The 21,306-nt window shown below is 38.6% G+C and overlaps 1 protein-coding gene across 1 annotated transcript in view; it reads left to right on the forward strand.

Annotated features, from left to right (window-relative positions):
• Positions 1-21,306, forward strand: part of SLC17A6 (solute carrier family 17 member 6) — a 48,050-nt gene that overhangs the window by 14,722 nt on the left and 12,022 nt on the right. The window contains exons 4-7 of the mRNA XM_039538982.1: positions 15,871-15,985; positions 17,854-17,941; positions 18,056-18,142; positions 19,522-19,664. Coding sequence (XP_039394916.1) covers positions 15,871-15,985; positions 17,854-17,941; positions 18,056-18,142; positions 19,522-19,664 — 433 coding nt within the window. The remainder of the gene's footprint in view (positions 1-15,870; positions 15,986-17,853; positions 17,942-18,055; positions 18,143-19,521; positions 19,665-21,306) is intronic.

Below are 21,306 nucleotides of genomic sequence, written 5' to 3' on the forward strand. Positions count from 1 at the left end.
GAAGAGAAACACTAAATGATATAAATCTTAAACTTATTGAGAAGTTCTGTTTTTCTTCATGGTCAGGACTATGTCAGCGTGGTGACATATCTGCTCCTAACCTTGAAAAGGGTTGTGTTCTTAATGCAATGAATATAAGCATTTAAAACAGTATCGCCAAATAGGTGACTCAGAATTCTTGGACCAAGTTAATTGACCAAATTCTCAAGAGCATACACATCAGTGACAATGCTGAACGTTGCTCTCCTGTATTGCCATCTAACCCATGAAAAGGTTTGCATATGGTGGGCAATGTACAGTGATGGATGGTATTTTGTCTAAATATTCGGACTGTCAAGCAATTAAAAAATTAATTGTGTGATTAATCACACTGTTAAACAATAATAGAATACCATTTAAATATTTTTGGATGTTTTCTACATTTTCAAATATATTGATTTCAATTACAACACAGAATACAAAGTGTACAGTGCTCACTTTATATTTATTTTTTATGACAAATATTTGCACTGTAAAAATGATAAAAGAAATAGTATTTTTCAATTCACCTCAACAAGTACTGTAGTGCAATCTCCTTATCATGAAAGTTTAACTTACAAATGTATAATTACGTACAGTAAAAACCTGCATTCAAAAATAAAACAATGTAAAACTTTAGAGCCTACAAGTCCTTGTTCAGCCAATCGCTCAGACAAATAAGCCTGTTTACATTTGCAGCAGATAATGCTGCCAGCTTCTTGTTTACAATGTCACTTGAAAGTGAGAACAGGCATTTGTATGGCACTGTTGTAGTCAGCACTGCAAGATATTCACATGCCAGATGCGCTAAAGATTCATATGTTCCTTGATGCTTCAACCACTATTCCACAGGACATGCGTCCATGCTGATGAGAGGTTCTGCTCAATAATGATCCAAAGCAGTGCGGACCGACGCATGTTCATTTTCATCATCTGAGTCAGATGCCACCAGCAGAAGGTTGATTTTCTTTTAGTGGTTTGGGTTCAGTAGTTTCTGCATCAGAGTGTTGCTCTTTTAAGACTTCTGAAAGTATGCTCCACACCTCATCCTTCTCAGGTTTTGGAAGAAACTTCAGATTCTTAAATTTTGGGTTGAGTCGTGTAGCTATCTTTAGAAACTTCACATTGGTATCTTCTTTTCACTTTGCCAAATTTGCAGTGAAAGTATTCTTAAGGCGAACAACACGTGCTGGGTCATCATTCAAGACTGCTATAATATGAAATATATGGCAGAATGCGGGTAAAACAAAGCAGGAGACATACAATTCTCCCCCGAGGAGTTCAGTCACAATTTAATTAACACATTATTTTTTAATGAGGGTCATCAGCATGGAAGTATGTCCATTGGAACGATGGCCAAAGCATGAAGAGGTATATGAATCTTTAGCGCATCTGGCATGTAAATATCTTGCAATGCCAGCTACAACAGTGCCATGCAAATAACTGTTCTCTCTTTCAGGTGACATTGTAATTAAGACGTGGGCAGCATTATCTCCCATAAATTTTTTAAAAAACTTGTTTCTCTTAGTGATTGGCTGTATAAGAAGTAGGACTGAATGGACTTATAGACTCTAAAATTTTACATTGTTTTGTTTGAGTGCAGTTATGTAACAAAAAAACCCTACATTTGTAAGTTGCACTTTCATGATAAAGAGATTGCACTACAGTACTTGTATGAGGTGAATTGAAAAATACTATTTCTTTTATCATTTTTCAGTGCAAATATTTGTAATAAAAATAATATAAATTGAGCACTGTACACTTTGTATTCTGTGTTGTAATTGAAATCTATGTATTTGAAAATGAAGAAAGACACCCAAAAATATTTCATAAATTTCAATTGGTATTCTATTGTTTAACATTGCAATTGTGATTAATTTTTAATCATGATTTTTTTTAGTTAATTGCATGAGTTAACTGAAATTAATCAACAGCCCTACTAAACATATAAGTTATGATTAAATCTGAGAACCATATCTAGTTATAATTAAGGCTGGATTGTGTACCCATGTTGCTGCAAAGATATAACACCCAAGTTGGAATTCCATGGGACACAGTACTCCCCAGTAGACATTGTTACTGTGTCTCTCCTTGTCCCCAAGCACACAAGTATGAGCTTAACTTCAAGCATGTGAATATTCCTATTGACTTAAAGTTAAGCATGTGCTTAAATGCTTTGCTAGACTGTTGTAGAATATGTGACATTCAGGGTCTTTGCAAATTCTCAGGCCTTGAGCCTGCAAGCGGTTGCAGAGCATGCAGTAGAGAAAACAAGGTGGTTGCACCCCAGTGCCAGTGTGAGCAAAGACTTCATGTATCAGAGGGGTAGCCGTGTTAGTCTGGTTCTGTAGAAGCAGCAAAGAATCCTGTGGCACCTTATAGACTAACAGATGTTTTGCAGCATGAGCTTTCGTGGGTGAATACCCACTTCTTCGGATGCAAGCAGTGGAAATTTCCAGGGGCAGGTGTGTATATATAAGCAAGCAAGAAGCAGGCTAGAGATAACGAGGTTAGATCAATCAGGGAGGATGGGGCCCTGTTCCAGCAGCTGAGGTGTGAAAACCAAGGGAGGAGAAACTGGTTCTGTAATTGGCAAGCCATTCACAGTCTTTGTTTAGTCCTAAACTGATGGTGTTAAATTTGCAAATGAATTGGAGCTCAGCAGTTTCTCTCTGGAGTCTGGTCCTAAAGTTTTTTTGCTGGAGGATGGCCACCTTAAAATCTGCTATTGTGTGGCCAGGGAGGTTGAAGTGTTCTCCTACAGGTTTTTGTATATTGCCATTCCTAATGTCTGATTTGTGTCCATTTATCCTTTTCCTTAGAGACTGTCCAGTTTGGCCGATGTACATAGCAGAGGGGCATTGCTGGCATATGATGGCATATATTACATTGGTGGACGTGCAGGTGAATGAACCGGTGATGGTGTGGCTGATCTGGTTAGGTCCTGTGATGGTGTTGCTGGTGTAGATATGTGGGCAGAGTTGGCATCGAGGTTTGTTGCATGGGTTGGTTCCTGAGCTAGAGTTACTATGGTGCGGTGTGCAGTTGCTGGACTTCATGTTAGCACAGTTAGTGTTGAACACTCTATTTAGTCCTCAGCACCATATGAACAGTGTAGATTTCAAATTGCTTGTCTTCCCTGCAAAGTTAACTCAATTCATAACTTGGAGCTTCTCCCTAGTTTAAGTCCTGTACACACACAAACCCTTTTAAATCATGTGTGGAGGTGCTTTTAACTCAAGTTGGCTGGCCCAAGAAGGGGTATAGACTAAAGCCTCAGTTAGCATGATTCCTCAGCTGTTGACACAACTACTGTGTATAGTGCACACAGGCTAATTCCACATGAGTACCACTAGTCCTCTAATGCTTCCCACAATTCTCCCTGTGTGCCCGGAAAAGACAGTTCCCACAATTCACTAGGAAAGAATTACTAGAGTAGCTCATCTTAGTGTGCTGCTAAGAAGCATGGGATGTGCGTCCAGAATTCTTAGTGTCATACATGAGAGAGTACAGTGCCAGTGTGGACACAGCAACCTGAGTGCTATTTTGCAGTCTGGCTGCTCTTGCTTGTGCTAGGGTAACTTGAAAGGACTAACTTGAGTGTTGAGCTGCCTGGGGATGTTGTGAAGACCAGAAGTCTGAGTGCACTCAAAAAAGAATTAGATAAGTTCATGAAGGATAAGTCCATCAGTCGCTATTAGCCAAGATGGTCAGGGATGCAATCCCATCCTCAGGGTGTCCCTAAACCTCTGACTGCCAGAAGCTGGGACTGGATGACCGGAGATGGATCAGTTGATAAATTGCCCTCTTCTGTTCATACCCTCTGAAGTGTCTGGCACTGGCCACTGTCGGAAGACAGGATACTGGGCTAGATAGATCATTAGTCTCACTCAGTACGGCCGTTATGTTACTCTGCAGTGAAAACATACTCTGCACCTTCTCTGTGGAGGATTAAGCCCTTATGAATCTCTCTACCTAAGGTGAAATTCACCCACTAGTTTGGCTGTGTGAGTTCTGGATGGACTAGTGTTGAGGGACTAATGTGGACTGAGTGAGGAGAAGTGGTTGGTCAGTTGGGTCCATGATTACACAAACACAGTATTCCTATGCATAATTTATATGGGTCACAAATCCTGTTCCCAAGGAAGGGCTGGTGTAGAGTGGTGGCTATACCCTGCTTGTGGGTTGTCCCAGCAAACCCAATGGTTCTCACACATAAAGTTGTTTCATTAGGTTTTACATGTGTTGTTGAATTTCACCCAGAAGGAATTTAGAATGTTGAAATACACCAAAAAGGTATCCACCATATTCCACATGTTTTCACTGCTGACAGCTCCAGTCTTTGCTTAAAATGCTCTGGAAATGATAGGAAGGGGATGGTAAACAAAAGTAAACAGAGTGTATTAGTTTGGTCTGAGATTGTTTGGGAATGGCTATGGGGAATGCTGTTCTTGGTGAAAATACTTCGTTCAGTAAATATAGAAAGAGTATAGAAAAGTAGGAGAGTTCTTCTCTCCTAAGGTTTAAAGATAAAAAGTGTGCAGTGGTGAGTGATCCTGGTGATCATGCAGAAATGCACACCCAATTGCATGCCTAGGGTTGTACATATAGATGCAGCCATTGCAAGCCAAATTCTGCCATCAGTTATATGGATATAAACTGCCATTGTGGGCAGCACAGTAGAAACACATGCTCAGGCTCAGTGCAAAGCAATAGTTAATAGAGCAAGCAAGATATTAGGCCATATTAAAAAAGGGACAGAGAATAATAATGAAGATATCAGAATGCCACTAAAATCACTCAGTGGTATGCTCTCACGTTGAATACTGGGTTCAGTTCTGGTCAGCCCATCTCTAAAAGGGAGTGAACAGAAACAGAAAAGGTCCAGAGAAGGGCAATCAAATAGAAGCAAGCGAATGCATCCATATAAAGGCAGAAGAAATAGATTATTAGGACTATTTAGTTTAGAGAGGTGATGAATAAGAAGTGACATGATAGATGCATATTAAATAATGAAGAGTGCGGAAAAGGTCAGTCAGGAACTCCTAATTAGCCTCTCTCATAATATGTGATCAAGGAGATATCCTGTGAAACCAAGAGGCAGCCTTTTAACTCTGGTAGAAGGAAATACATTTTAAAAACACACACTACACTATTATCATGTGGAACTCATTGTAATAAAATATTATTGAGGCAAACAATGTAGTAGGAGTCAGAAAAGGATTAGAATGAAAAGAATATAATCTGTAATTGCATTTGCTGGAATAAAAAGGGATAAGGGATATCTATCATCATTCTTCAGGACATAATCAAACACTAACCACCAGGGTTTAGGACAGAACTTTCCCCATTACTGAGAAACATCTAATACTTGTCAGAGTTGGAGACATGAAACTGGACTAGCTATACCATTGATCTGAACCACAAGGGCAATGACACGTACGTTACTAAATCCAGAGTACCAACATTCACTCCAATGGAGTTAATTTCAGAGAGTTATATCAGTGTAATTGAATTCACCATTTGGCCCTGCACATGCAGTTAAGACCATCAAAAATGAGAGCAAAAGTAGGCTGTAAATTAGAACTAAAGATTGGACCAAATACTCTGCTGGCATACATCAGCAGAGAACATGGCCATAGTCTGTACAGAATGACATAAAGGCGTCCTTTCATAAGCTTTGGGATAAAGCAGTATGAACAAAGATACGATTTAGCTAGATGAGGTACCTCTGGGTCCTCCACATGGTAAATATATCACAAAACAACTCCACAAAGCATTTTAGATTAAAACACACTGGATTAATTCTAAAAACAGCAAGTACATCTAAGTCAAGAGAGAAAAGTGGGAACAACAAAATGAGACCAAGATCTTTAGTAAGGTACTTTGAATGAGCTACTCTTGTTTTGCAACATCATCTACCAGATTATGTGTATTTCCCCATGCTTATTCCCCCCGCCCCGAGTTCCTTACATCTCCTTGTCAATTGCTGGAAATGGGCCATTTTCATTACCACTACCAACAGTTCTTTTTCTCTCCTGCTGATAATAGCTCACATTAACTGATCACTCTCCTTGTAGTGTGTATGGTAACGCCCATTGTTTCATGTTCTCTGTGTGTATATATATAAATATATCTTCCTACTGTATTTTCCACTACATGAATCCGATGAAGTGGGCTGTAGCCCACGAAAGCTTATGCTCAAATAAATTTGTTAGTCTCTAAGGTGCCACAAGTACTCCTGTTCTTTTTGCAGATACAGACTAACACTAAACCAGATTATATATGTAAGGACTAAGGCATCCCAAAGCTAATGCATTAGAAAGAATGAGTCAAGACATTAGCTAGACCTAGAAGATTATATTGAGCTGTAAAGTGAAACCCCTGGGTTGAGTGTTATCCACCCATGGATCAATAAATGTCTTCCAGCAATGCCAAAAATATACATTCACATTTCAAAACCAGCCTAGGAGCAAACAATGGAGAGGGCAGATTGACAGCCACATAGGGCCACACCTGGGTCATTAGAGTCAGTGGGAATTTTGCCATTGTCTTCTAAGTGGCTCATAGCAAAATAAAGGCAAAAGTTATTATGCATTATTGATGCACTGGATTGTTAAACTCAGCCCTGGAATTTCACTATGCCACTCAGTCTAGCCCTTCTAGATAATAGCTAGACTCCTTCTGGTGAATCAGTTAGCTTTTGGGTGTTTTATTGTTTCTTCCACATATGACCCAATGGATCATGTTGCAAAACAAGTGCAGATCACTGAAGTACTAATGCTGTAAACCAGATTTTTATATACTTGTACCTTGATGCAAATTAATCTGCTCCCAAAATGGCTTTCTGTGGCAAAAGAGATCTGGATCTAAGACATCAAAGCACAGAGGAAAAAGTTGTTATATAGTTGTCTAGTACTAAATCTTGAAGTCCTTTTATAGTTTCAGCTCAGTACCTCAAACAGGCAAAAAACCTCACTGAGTCACATTTGCAAACTTTCATTTCAATAGCAAAATATTAATTCATTTTGGCTTTCCACAAACATTCCATTTTTGTTTTCAAGAATGAATGTGGAAAGGCTACATACTGTGGATACTTGTACAAAGGCATTCACACAAATGTGCGCACTGGAAGCAGGGGCGGCTCTAGCAATTTGTGCGCGCTTGGCACGCTGGGGTCTAGAGCCGGCCCTGTCTGGAAGTGTTCACACAATCATCTGGAAAAGTATGGGAGTTGACCAGTCCAGGAGCAGAAACAACAGTAAGAATGACAAAATTATGAATCGTGAATACTCCAAGAAATGGTGATGATTAGCAGTTTGTAAGTAACAGGCTGTGGGTAATTCACTAAGAGAATAAGGAAATAAATGTGTTAAATAAATTGTTCACTGTAAACAATGCACTGGATTTAGGATTTAAAGATTTGGCCAATTAAGAATAAACCACTGCTTTATTTGTATAATCATTTACAATTAAAACACAGTTTTATAGGCTTCAGTAATATAGTAATTGTTATTTTATGATCCTTAAATAAATCCAGATTTGCTTCTTGGTCATATAATAACTGGGCTTTTTTTATTTTATCTTTTGATTTTCATAGGGTTTTTACATAATGTTTTTACATTCTGAGCATAACAGCTATGGTTTATCTAGCAATTTGTCAGTGCTATCAGTGAATGGCATCAATAGAACTATGCCAGTTTACACTAGCTGAGGATCTGACCCCTAATCTGTAAGCATATAGAAGTGACTCTTAGCTTTTGAGTATCATCCTAATAGCTTTCATTCACAGTCCTTGGAGTTAAACACATGTCCACATTACGAACACCACAAAGGACACCTCCAAACCTGCACTCCTGCTCTATGTCATATCTCTAACCCAATCAGCCACCCATCTGCCTTTAAGGAATTTGGATCTTTTTTGCATGTATCTGTACTACCCGTTATTTTCAGTTCAGTTTGGGATCTGGTCAGGGGCGGCTCTAGGCATTTTGCCGCCCCAAGCACGGCAGGCGTGCCTGCAGGAGGTGCGCCGAAGCCACGGGACCAGCAGACACTCCGCAGGCAAGCCGCCGAAGGCAGCCTGCCTGCCGCCCTCGCGGCGCTGGCAGAGCGCCCCCTGCGGCTTGCCACCCCAAACACGAGCTTGGCCTGCTGGGGCCTGGAGCCACCCCTGAATCTGGTGTTTCTTCCAAAGGCAGCAGCAAACTGTGTCTACAACACTCCACAATGCTGTGTAGTCATACAGTGCCAGCTGCATGCCAATGGCAGATGACAACAGCGGAACTGCAGAGTTGTGGGGATAAGAAACCCAGAGATGAAGAACATTTATTCTCTTTTATTTCCCTCAAAAGGAGGGCTATGAACCAATCAGCTTAAAGGCAAAACAGAAAAACAAGTCCCCTCTGCAACTTATTTCCATTTTAATCACTTTCTTCCTGAGTCATCGTCATCTTTTCTTTCTCCATTCCCATCTCAACTATTCCAGTTCCTCCTCAAAATTGCTTTTGCTGTTATTACTCCTTGTATTACAGAAGCACAAATAGGCATACCTGTTGGCATTCAAACCTGCCAATGTGTGCTAGCATCAGCTGAACATTGGAGCTCTTAATCCTGGGTTCTATCCCTGGCTCTGGGAGGGGATTGCATCTAGTGATTATAGCAGTGATTGGATATAGGATAATCTAAGACCATAGGTTTGGCACGCTCACTCTAAAAAGGGAGTATGGCTGCTTGGATAAGACTTGGACCTACCTGATAAGCGACCTGAATTATAGTCCCAACTTTTCCTGAAGTGACCATGTGAAATTTATTTCTAAAACGTGGAGTTAATGCTTGACTGATGTCTACACTCGAGGTATGAGGTTTTGTTTGGTAACAAGGATCATGAAGTGTCCAGAATTATAACTAGCAGAGATGAGGCCATAAACATGTGATTTCCTGTCACCCATCTTAGTGCATATTTCCCTAGGCTACAGGATATTTGGAGGAGAGGTCTCTCTCTCTGAACATTGTTTGACTTGTTGGTGCAGCAACAGAACAGGCAAACAGATTCCACTCCAATATACTATGTCTAAGACAATCCAGTACACCACAGATCCCCCCAAGATAGCCACATTATGGTACGTGCTATTTGCAGTTCCTTCAGTTCCCAGCTGTGTTTCAGCAGTGTTTGTGCTGGCTTACGTAGTGCCATTTCATTAGACTCCCATTGGATCAGGCCCCAAAAGAGAGACTGCAAAAGATTTTAGATCCTGGGTAAAAAAGGTTAAAGTGTCTAAGTGACCTAGGAACCCAAGTGCCACTGACTTTCTCTGAAATGGTGATGTGATATATGGGTGAGCTGAAAAACCAAGTAGTATGGGAAGTAGTGAGGAAAGATAAGACAAGACAAGAAAAGATGGTGGCAGTTAAGGGAAGGATTGGGGAGGGTGGCTTAAATAGAGTAATGCAGCAGTAGCAGATATTTTGAAAGATGGTGCTCTTTGGTGCAGGGACCACCTTCTTGTTCTGCATTTGTGTAGCTCCTAGCACAATGGGATCTTGATCCACAACTGGGACTCAGAGGTGATACCATAAGGCAAATAATAAATAATAATAATATTGCTGAGATAATGTGGATAGGAGCTAAGTTTTTAAAAATATAATTGGGGGAATCCTGATATTGCTATAGACCTATATGTGTTTTAGAGTAAGACCAGAATATAGTGTGCAAATGAGTGTAATTTAAAGGACCAGAACTTTGATCACAAAGGACTTTAATTATTCAGATATTGATCTGGATAGGATTTCAGTAAAAACAGAGGGAAATATTTCTGGAAATGGTGCATGTTTACTTTCTTATCTGCTTTGCTGAGCAGAGTACAGGATTAGAGACAAGTCTGAACCTAATTTTATCAGATGAGTCAGGTATGAGAAACAGGACTGAAGCGAAGGGGCATTTAACGTATATTGATCAGAATATTATTAGAATTTAAAATACTAACAAGGGTGAGAACTAGAAGGAAGCAAGCAACTGATTTTGATGTTAAGCAAACTGATTTTGTGGGACTAGAACATATTCTGAGAAAATTGCAACTTCAATTCCGATCTGTGGATGTCATCTATTAAAATGGGAACATTAAATATATACTTAGCGATGTTATAAATGAAAACTATCCTGGTTTAGTTCAAACCGGAATAAATGTCAGCTGTGGACTATGTGGTTAACCAGGGTTATATGAAGTAATAAACAACAGGCTTATAAAAATATAAACACTCTGCTAATGAGGAAGAATATGAGAATGAATAAGCACAACACTGTCAAAAGATACATGAGCAAAAGGAAACACTGTTCAACTGCAAGAAATAATGAGCTGTTTATATGTGTGTGTGTGTAAAGGCATAGGCAGATATAGAAGGATAGATTTACTCAAGACTTAAGGTAATATAGAAAACTGGCTCCCCCAAAACAGTAAGGCATTAAAATGGTGTTACTATTTTTAATTTTGCAACAGAAAATGAGGATAAAGAGCTGCCTAAATCCAGAATAATAATTTTTGGTGCTGTTTTATCCTGAATTTGAGTTCATATCTATTTAGAATAAAAATAGCAGGGGAACAGGTTTTTAAGAGGCTGTGTTAAAGTGTGGTACTACAATTAAAAATGACTTGTTATTAATAGTATTGTGGGGTTCTCTGTTTATTGTGTCATCTGCTTATAAATGCTACTGAATGTTTACTGTTATTTGCAGTTCTAAATAGGTCCCATCTGGGAGATATATGTTTGTGATCATTCTTTGTGGGGAGGCATCTTCCTTCATCTTCTAGAAGAGGACAAGATTAAGGAGTCAATTTATATCTGTTTGGTGGAGACTGAAACAAAGGTCATTCTGGGAAATATAGCCTTAAACTGAAAACTAAACTGTGGAAAACAGGCTTTAGGGGCTAGAGTCTGAACTCAGTTATAGTGGTATAGATTTGGAGTCACTTTGCCAAAGCAAAAATTTACACTGATTTAACTGATTTCTGAATCTCCTGTCAGAGGGAATTCTGGGAATTACTTCCTTATAAGGAGGTGGTAATTTCTAACATACTCTCCTTCCTGGCCTGACTGCTGACGAGAATGGTGATTTCCACTGATTTCAACTAAGTTCATTGATTCACAACAGCTGAGACACTAGCCCAAGGAGTCAAGTATCAGAGGGGTAGCCGTGTTAGTCTGGATCTCTAAAAAGCAACAAAGAGTCCTGTGGCACCTTATAGACTAACAGACGTATTGGAGCATAATACTCACTTCCCACTACCCAATACCCACTATACCTGCATGTGTCTGATGAAGTGGGTATTCACCCACGAAAGCTTATGATCCAATACATCTGTTAGTCTATAAGGTGCCACAGGACTCTTTGTTGCTTAGCCCAAGGAGGTGCATCAGTGAAAGAACAGACTTAAAAAATGTGCATTATTATTGCACAAGACACTTAGCTAGATGATCTATTCAGAAAATAAAAGGAAAAAACCAAACCAAACCAGAGAGCCCTTCCATCCCTGCCTATGAATAAAATAAAACTCACCATGCATTCTGTTTTTGCCACACTTGCATAGGACAGTTGCAGTCTATTGCTCTAGAGAGGTTGAAAAAAACCACTCTAGAGCAATAATAAAAAAATTTAAAACAAAGTTCCTAAGACGCTGAATTTATTCTCATTTGTAAAACGAAAAAAATATTTTAATATGACATCGCTGTAGTATGCTTGAACATCTGGGAGGGATCTGATTAAAATGAAAGGAAATGAACTGCATATGCTTTTGATGGGATTCATCAACCAGGAAACAAAAGCTATACTTTAAAAAATGAGGAGCTAACTCAGAATTCAGGCATCTAGAAAAAAATACAGAAAATGTTGCCAAGCCCTGCCATAAATATATCCTGTAGGAGTGTTGAGAGGTATATAAACAGAGGCCTCTTCCTGTACAGCTGCCCTTCACCATTTGTCAAAATTAAAAGTACAGTATATTTAATTTCCTATTCAGGGATTTGTATCAGTCTTTAGCCTTAAATAGATATATATATGAAACAAACATATATTTGGAAGAATTCCTCCTTGTAACTAATCATTCCCTCCTGCTTGTTCAGACTAAGGCCTGGTTCTCACTAAGTTTTGGTCATTAGCCAAAGATAATGTTGACAAATGCCTTGGTGACCTCTTTCCCATCAATCAGCTCTGGATGTGATAGCAAAATGTCATGTAATTGGAGGTCCCTATGATTTATTTTAGGATTATATTTTTTCATAAATAAATGGCCCAGCCTTGGCCACTGGCTGCATCCTCTTTGTGTTGCTCCAGTGGCACAAAGGGGACCCTTGGTTGGTGTAATGATAGAATGGCAAGTTGGTTACCACCTGCTCCCATCCCACCATCCGCCCAGTATACAGAATGTTTCTGGGTGGACAAGTAGTATGGCCAGGAAAGGAAGGGGACTAAATGCAGAGCCAGAGGTTTACTGAGCTCCAGCAATACCGATCTAGTGGAGTGGGCCACCTCCTTTGTATCTCATAGATAAGGCCCCTGCCTCATCATGGTGCAAACTGTCCTCCCTGGGGAAGCTGGGGATGTGCTTCTCAATACGCTGTGCCACAACTCTGTGTGAAGCACTCTGTGACACTTTCTGAGCTGGAAGCAGAAGATAAAAAAAAAAGAAGAAGAATTTGATTTTAACAAAGGGTATTTTTAAAGGAATCAGTTTTTCAACACAAATCCACTTGCAATTTCAAGGTGACAGAAAGAGCCATATAATGAATATCAAGAGACAAAAGGGACAATCGTATAAGGCCCAAGACAAAGCCCACTGAGGAATCTTTCCACTGAATTTTGGATCAGACCCATAATAAATGGAGCAAGGAGAAATGGAAACTAAACTAGACAGCTGATCTATACAGTCTTGCAGACTTCTGTAGTAGGGAAACTGGATGGCTCTCTCTTTGTTGGATATTGTCCTAAAATACAATATAATCATAGACAATACATAACAAGATTTCAGTCTAGGCACTAAGTAACTCTTCAAAACATTCAGATTGTTTTAAATCTTATGATCATCATGTAGATTTTGTATTAACAGACATACCCAACAGGAATTAAGGTTATAAATGATCTGGTTTAACCAAATGATCGCTGTAGGTTTCACATGGTATGTGCAAAAGTTGACATACTTTTTGGATAAATGTGGTTTACTTCAGACATTTAATTAGTGAAAATTTGAGTGCTCTTTGAGCACTGCTGTAGAACTGTTATACAGTCATATAAGCCATCCTGAGCTTTTATAAGGAGCAGGCTATGGAAACAAATGATATTTTAGGAAGAATATATACATTTCACAAAATTACATGGAATACCCACAAAATCATCTATGCTGTAGAACTCATTAATTACACAATATCTGCAAACCACTTTAAAGATGAGAAGATTTATATTGTTTACTTTAAGCACTATTATTAAAGGCCAGATTCTGATACACTTAGTAATATTCAGTAGCACCAATAAAACTATTTGAGGAGTAAGATGTTGCTCATCATAAGGCTGATAAAATTTCGCCACAAATTAGCAGGAATATTGTATATTGTTAGACTACAGGATCAAAGCTTTGAGGCAAACAGATATTGTACTGAATGTTACAGTGGGTCATTTTCTTAAAGTGAAGAAGAGTTAGAATATTATTGTTATATTTAACATGTTTGTTTTAAATATTAACAGGCTAAATTGTCAATTATCCACTGTCAATTACATCAGTGGAAGTCTGTTAACATCAATAGTTACTTCTGATTTATACCAGCATCAGACAAGAGTCAAACACTTGGGACATGATTTTCAGAGGTGTTAAGCACATATGCAAGTCAAAAGGAATTATGGGTGCTCTGTAATTTCAAGATGAGGCCACTAGTTTCCAAGTAGACACTGTGTTTAAACAGTGTACCTAAGGAAGAGATTATATTACACTATATTAAAAATAATGACTTTTCCCTAATTTGGACGTTTTATTATATTTAAAAAGATATAATGGAATAAAGAGAATAACAAAACACCTGAAAAATCATGGTATGATATGGTCTAACCAGCAAAGTTTCTGGAAAGAAACATAGTGTGTCACAATTCTCTTAGGCCATGTCTACACTATCACTTATATTGGCAAAATATATGCGCATAGGGGTGTGAACCCCCCCTCCCCGAGTGACATACATTTTGCTGACATAAGTGGTAGTGCACAGTGCTATGTCAGTGGGAGAGCTTCTCCCACCAACATAGCTACCACAGCTTGTTGGGGGTGGTTTAATTATGTCAACAGGAGAGCTCTCTCCTGTCAGCATAAAGCGACTATACGAGATCTTACAGAGGTACAGCTGCATCAGTACAGCTGTGTCTGTCTAAGGTCTCTAGTGTAGACATAGCCTTGGAATTCTGTAAAGGTGTCAGTAAAGTAGTGGGTAAAAGAGAACCTGTTGACATCATTAATTAGACTTCCAAAAGGCCTTTGACAATGTCCAGCACTAGATGCTACTAAAGAAGTTGAGTGGACATAGGGTGAAAGGCAAGATATTGTGATGGATGAAAAATGGGCTAGGAGACCAGAAGCAAAGAGTAGGACTGAAAGGCCAATTTTCATTGTGGCCAAAGGTTAACCATGGGCTGCCTCAAAGTCCCATACTAGGTGTCCATGCTGTTTAATATATTTATTAAAAGAAAAGAAGAGAGGGGAATGAGAAGTGAGGTAACTACATTTCCAGATGATACAAAAAGTTGTTTATGTTAGTCAAGTCCAGCAAACACTGTGAGGAACTTCAGAGGGATTTAATCAAGGTAGGTTAATGGACAGCATGATGGCAAATGAAATTCAGTGTTGATAAATGCAAAATAATGCACACTGGAAGAAAACAATTAAACCAATCATATACATTACAGAGTTCCAAATTAATGGTATCAACTCAGGACCTGAGTGTCATTGTAAACAACTCAATGAGAAGCTGTGATCAAAAAAGGAAACAAGACGTTAGAATGCATAAAAAATGGGATGATGAAAAATACAGAGAACATTATAATACCTCTATATAAATAAATGGCATGGTTGCTTCTGGAACAGCATGTGCACTACTGGTCATCTGTCTCAAAACGGTATTGATGAATTGAGGAAGTTCAGAGAAAAGTGATGAAAATGATTGCAGACCTGGAAAAATCTTTCATATGTAGAGAGATAGTAAAGACAGGGATTGTTTAAATTAGAAGGGTGATGAATAAGAGAGTCCTGATAAAAATATGTAATGGCAGAGAAGGTAGAACAGGAATTTCTGTTCTCCTTGTCTCAAAATGCAAAAACAAGGGGACAGACATTCTAAGAAATTAAAAGATAAGAAATTCAAAATTAATAGAGGACATTTTTTTCACACAATGTTTACTTAGACTGTGGAACTCAATGCCATAGGAAGATGCTGAAGTCAAAGTCATTGAAGCCAAGAACTTTGGAAGATAAAAAAACGTGATTGGACATCTAAATGGATATCAAGAGGGTTCAGAGTCTTCATAATTACTGATACACATTTTGGAAGGGATATTAAACCTCATGCTTTAGGGCTTAAACCAATCACAAACTATTACATATCAAGATGAGCCCTATGTGTGGAGGGGGACCGATTATGCTGAAGTATACAGTGCTGGCCACTATCAGGGAATACTGGACTAGATAGACTGTGAGTCTGCTCCAGGCTGGTAATTTCAATGTTCCTCTGTAAAGAATATTAATTTAACGTGTGTGTGTGTGTGTGTGTGAAAATTTCTGTTGTTTTGACCACTACTGCAATCATTTCCCTGGTTTCCTTTTACAGGGTGTTTGGGGCTGCTATATTGCTGACCGCCACACTGAATATGCTAATACCATCTGCTGCTAAGGTGCATTATGGGTGTGTCATCTTTGTCCGGATCTTGCAGGGCCTTGTAGAGGTATGGAAAAGAAGTTGGAGTAAGAAGAAAATGTAACTCTGGATGTTCATTAGTTGCTAACCAGCAGTCTTTGTTTTAAGTGAAAAAATATTATTCCAGTTAAGAGCTGAATCCTAGTGCAATGAAATGCAGCTATTTGAACCGTTGGGTTATGCTTTCAATTTATCTTTCTTTCACCTATAAAATTACATGGTTAACCCCCCCCCCCCCCGCCCATTCGGAGGGCCAGCACAAGGCATACACACTATTTAATTCCCAATTAAGCCAATGCTGCATAGACCTTGATCTGGGGGGTCTCCCACACAGGGTAGTTTCTGGACCAGGACCGGAGAATGAGCATTTTCTTTAAAATCAAGTATGTGGTTCTATAATAGGCAGTGACCATGTACCCATTGACATCAGTAGGAGTTTTGCAACTGAGTTCAATGGGAGCAAGGTCAGGCCTGTATTGTAAATTTGATTGTCTCATTAACATTTTTAGACCAGATTTGAATACATGGTCTCCAGATCACCAATGCACCAATTTTGAACACATCTTATTATATAAAAACCTTAGATTTGGGTGAACAAGCTATGTGCAAGGTGGATACTTAGTGAACTACCCATACTTCCATGTGCAAGTTAGATAGTGAGGCATCCAACTATATAAATTTGCATGCACAAATACAGGCCCAGTCTTGCAAATTAATTGATGTAGGCAGATCTTTATACCTCCTAAGGAAGTGGGAAAGAGAGAAAGAGGACTAGGAGATAAAAAGTAAAACAAGATATTTTTAGACTTGTCACATTAAAATATCCTCTTTCCCTCTTTGATGGAATTCTGCATGCAAAATTTGCTTCTGAATAGGATTGTGAAAAACATTTGCAACGGATTCTGGAAACCTCATAATTGAAGTTTTGCATAAATTGTTGCAAATTCACAAAAAAATGCCCAATTTATAAAAAAAAAGAAAATTTTTAAATTAAAAAATTATGTTCAGTTGAAGATCAAATGTTACATTAAAAGAAGGAAAAATACTACTGTTCTAAAATATGCAAAAATCCAATTTTTAATTTTTAATGTGTAATTGGCTATTAAGGGAACATTTTGTAAAAAAACTTACTGTATGTTGCAAGGTTGCAAATATGGTCCATAAAAATATTAATAATCTGAGTGAAATTCTACTATTTTTATACAAAAAGCTGAACCTGTGTTGAAGAGAGAGCAGTCATTTTAAAATGAAATCAACGAACATTGTTCAGCTTTCCTTTTTCATATCTGCTTAAAGACTTATTACAGCAAAGACATTGAGAAAGACTTCACTTGCAATATTTGCTAGTCTCCCAGAATCACACTGCTTTTGTTTTCTAGGGTCAGGGTGACGGGAAAGTGGCTGATTTTTAGCTTCTATGTCATTGTACTTTTCAATTATATTACTGGTTGCTAGAACTTAGGATTGCTCAAGTATGGTCTATGGGAAGAAACCTGGGTTTAGGAGAAGTCAGGAGGTCCTGAGTTCAAATGCTGGCTCTGCCATGGATGTGAAGGGTGACCTTGGGCATGTCACTTCACCTCTGTGCCTACTATCCCCACCTATAATTATTGTAACCACCTTTTTCACAGAGGCACTGTGAATATTAACAAGTTATTAAATTACATATGGTGTAGTAAATATATAGGGCTTGATCTAATTTCCATTCAAATCCCTGGGAGTTTTTCCATTGTAAAATGGGAGTTGGATTGTGCCTATGCAGTGCTATAGAAATGCTAGTATAATTATTAGATCATCATTTTCTTTATATTAGTTTTAAACAGATATAAATGCATAAACAATACTAATTGACTAATTGATCAGCACATGTTAACTTGTGGAATGCCCACTCCACAGGGTGTCACTTATCCTGCCTGCCATGGGATATGGAGCAAGTGGGCCCCTCCTTTAGAAAGAAGTAGGCTAGTAACCACTTCTTTTTGTGGTAAGACACCCTTTAATATTGTCCTCTTATTTTCTCCCCTCCTACCCCAACTGCATTAAATAGTCCCATAGAAAATGTATTTCCATTTTCAATCATGTCTCTCTTGTTTTATAGGTTCCTATGCAGGAGCTGTTATTGCAATGCCTTTAGCTGGGATTCTAGTGCAATATACTGGATGGTCTTCTGTGTTTTATGTGTATGGTATGGTAGTTTTTGTTTACATCCCACCATTACTACACGAATCTAGTCTGTACTGTTAACGGCTTCATTATTTTCATCCTATGTTAATAAAGGAAGACTAAAGTTTGAATCTAAACATATAGCCTAGAGAAATAGGTGTTGGAGAAAGGGAAAATGTGAATGAATTGTATAATTAGAATAAGAAGCAATGGGGTATTAAACAGGAGACATTTCAGCTGAATGAAAGCGAGAATTACTGTTATGGTACAAACTAAATAGGAAATGTAGGATCACCAATTCATGATGCCTCTTTCTCATCAGTGTAAATCAAGAGTAGCTGAACTGAGATTGATTGGCAGATCCTCAGATGGCATAAATTAATTAAGCTACACTGATTTATACCAGTGGAGTATCTGGCCAATGGAGTTAATTATTCAGTGTAAAACTTGCATGAAGTAGAGAAAGATCCCATAAAGAGTGAGAATAGGTCTGAACTATTGGGAAAGATTTTGAGGAAGTTTGAAAACTGCCCTGCAATAATGCAGAGAACTGGATTAGATGTCTCAAAGTGGCTATAATTTTTAGTGCTATATTAGAAATTCGTAAGTCAGAAGAAAGGCCAAAGCATAATGGTAAAATTTTATATTATATACATAAACATACACTCTGCATAACCCCACTGAAAACTTGGATTGTAAGGTATGGGTTGAATTTAGTCCTAAGGGTTTATTTCTTTAATTTAAAATGAATTTTAGCCAGAATATTATACCATAAGGAGGTATTCATAATTAACCAAACTAATCACAGGAAAAAAATACAGAATACCCACACTGCTCTAATTAACACCATTCATTTCATATGCCTCCTAGTGTATCACACCAACAGAATCCAGAAAATTTCACATAAGAGCTGTTACTTAGACTAGACATTTTTAAAACCCATTTCAGCGTTGGTACGAACAGAGAATAAGTTCACTCAAAATGACACAGAAATGTGGTGGAAACAGTGCCACAATATTCTATTTTTCAGGTAAAATGTTAGTGTAGTGAATTACTAACAGTGACACAGGATACGTAGAAATGAAATTTCACTCTGGGTTGAATGTAACTCTGAAGCTGTTTCCATAAACTGAAATGTACCAGTGGCTATTCAGGATTCAGTGATTCTCCATTTATAGTCATTCTGGAAATGAAATGACAGACTCACTATGGGCCCAACCCGGCAAACATTTCTCACCAATAGGAAGTGTTTGTGGTATCTGGTCTTTGTGAGAACGACACTGTAAAGAAGGCAACCTCAAATGCCATTGAAATGAAATATGCCAGTATTTTTCCTCATTGGTTGTTTTAGTGTGCTTGTATTTCCTTTCAAGGTCCTTCTTCCTTTTACATTTTCAACAGGGAGCTTTGGGATGGTCTGGTATATGTTTTGGCTTTTGGTGTCATATGAGAGTCCTGCAAAGCACCCAACGATCACAGACGAAGAGCGCAAATACATAGAGGAGAGCATTGGAGAGAGTGCCAACCTCCTAGGTGCAATGGAAGTAAGAACCTATATATATTTCTATCCTTACATACAGTGGCATCGGATTATAGCATGGTTTTTGGGTGGAGAGGAAAAGGGTAAAAGAAACAATTGGAGTTAACTCCACTCAAAATAGATGTACTTATTCTAAACAATTCAACTCTCCAGAAAACAAATTCCATCAGAAATGTCTGTATGGCTCGTGCTATTACATAAAGCATACAAGGCCTAACTCTTCCCTCCTTTTAATGGGACTACAATGGAGTAAAGGACTGCTCTGTATAAGGGTGACAGTGGATCAAAGCTCAAGATCATCAGAAAAGTGGCCTATGCCAAATGAAAAGGGTTTGAGCTAACTTTTTCACATAGTTGGCAAATCTCATGAAGCTTCCATTCCTTTAGCTACCATCCCCCAATTATCCCCCTTTGCAGCTTCCTTCACTTCTTTGCTAGCTTCCCAAAGCATCTTTCTGCTCCCTCTGCATCATCCCCCTCCCTACCTCAATCCAATCCTTGCTATGTACAGATATCAGGTGCATAGCCTAATTTATGTCCAATGAGTTTGTTTTTTCACAATAATACAACAAATACCATGCTGTGGAATCACTGATGTTCAGTTAATCCGTTGCATTTTTCAGTTCTTTTTTTTAAATCAGTGTTTAAAAGTGGCCTATACTAGGAGTGATTTTGAGGATATTCCTTTAGGATCCATGCTGTCTCCCTCACAGGTGCAGAATAGCTGCCATAGAAGGGACCTTGAAGGTGCTAATCCTCTTTGGAGCAGCATTAACTCCTAATCAGACATTGTCTCTGTGGAGTTTTCCTGATATTTCAGAGAAAGCAGGAGCATACTGTGGAGTGAGTGTTTCTCCCTCACACTCCTCTCCAGATCTAATGCCTCACCACATGTGAAAACTCTGGGGGTTGTTGGGCTCTTAATGAGGTTTCTATAGGTCTAGAGCAGATGACAGTGTTTCTGTTTCCTTCCCATTCTATCCCTTCCCAACCATTTGACTGTTAAAACGAGGAACAGCTGAAGTAGAGGAGAAATTAGGCTACACAGTGAGATTCTGAGAAGTAGACTCAGATAGGGTTGCATGACCATCTGGTCTAAGTTCAATTTGTCTGAAAGCTTATGTATTGAACCGAGAGAAGCTCTCACAATTCTGTGCCTCCAACTATTGTTTTTAAATCATAGTATATAGCTTAACTGCAGAGATGGAGGGGGATAGTAGTTCTCACCTTGCTACAGCTTTGAGAAACAATTGTAACTTCATTACCTAAGGTTCATTTCAAGAAGAAGTCCTCCTGATTCTACTGAAGTCTCTTTCCCAGTTATAATAAACACACTTTCAATGAACAGCCCTTTGGGCCCTGTGTAATTTGACATTGTCCTATACAGGTTTACATCTCAGAGAACCCTATGAAGTCTGGTATGAAATGGAGACATTTCTAACAGCCATTAAGTAAACCTGCTATGCAAAATGAGCACTTTTCCATTCCTTTCATTTCTAAAAAGGTTTAAAGAAATAGCTTTACAAATGCTAAATAAAGAAAATCAGATTTTGCTATTTGTTTCTTAGCTTTCTAGTCTCCTCTATTACCCAGCCTACCTTCCTCCTCATCCTCCCTTCCTTTATCACTGATTCCCAGAGATCTCT

This window comes from Mauremys reevesii, linkage group 4, assembly GCF_016161935.1.
Source record: "Mauremys reevesii isolate NIE-2019 linkage group 4, ASM1616193v1, whole genome shotgun sequence".
Lineage (NCBI taxonomy): Eukaryota > Metazoa > Chordata > Testudines > Geoemydidae > Mauremys > Mauremys reevesii.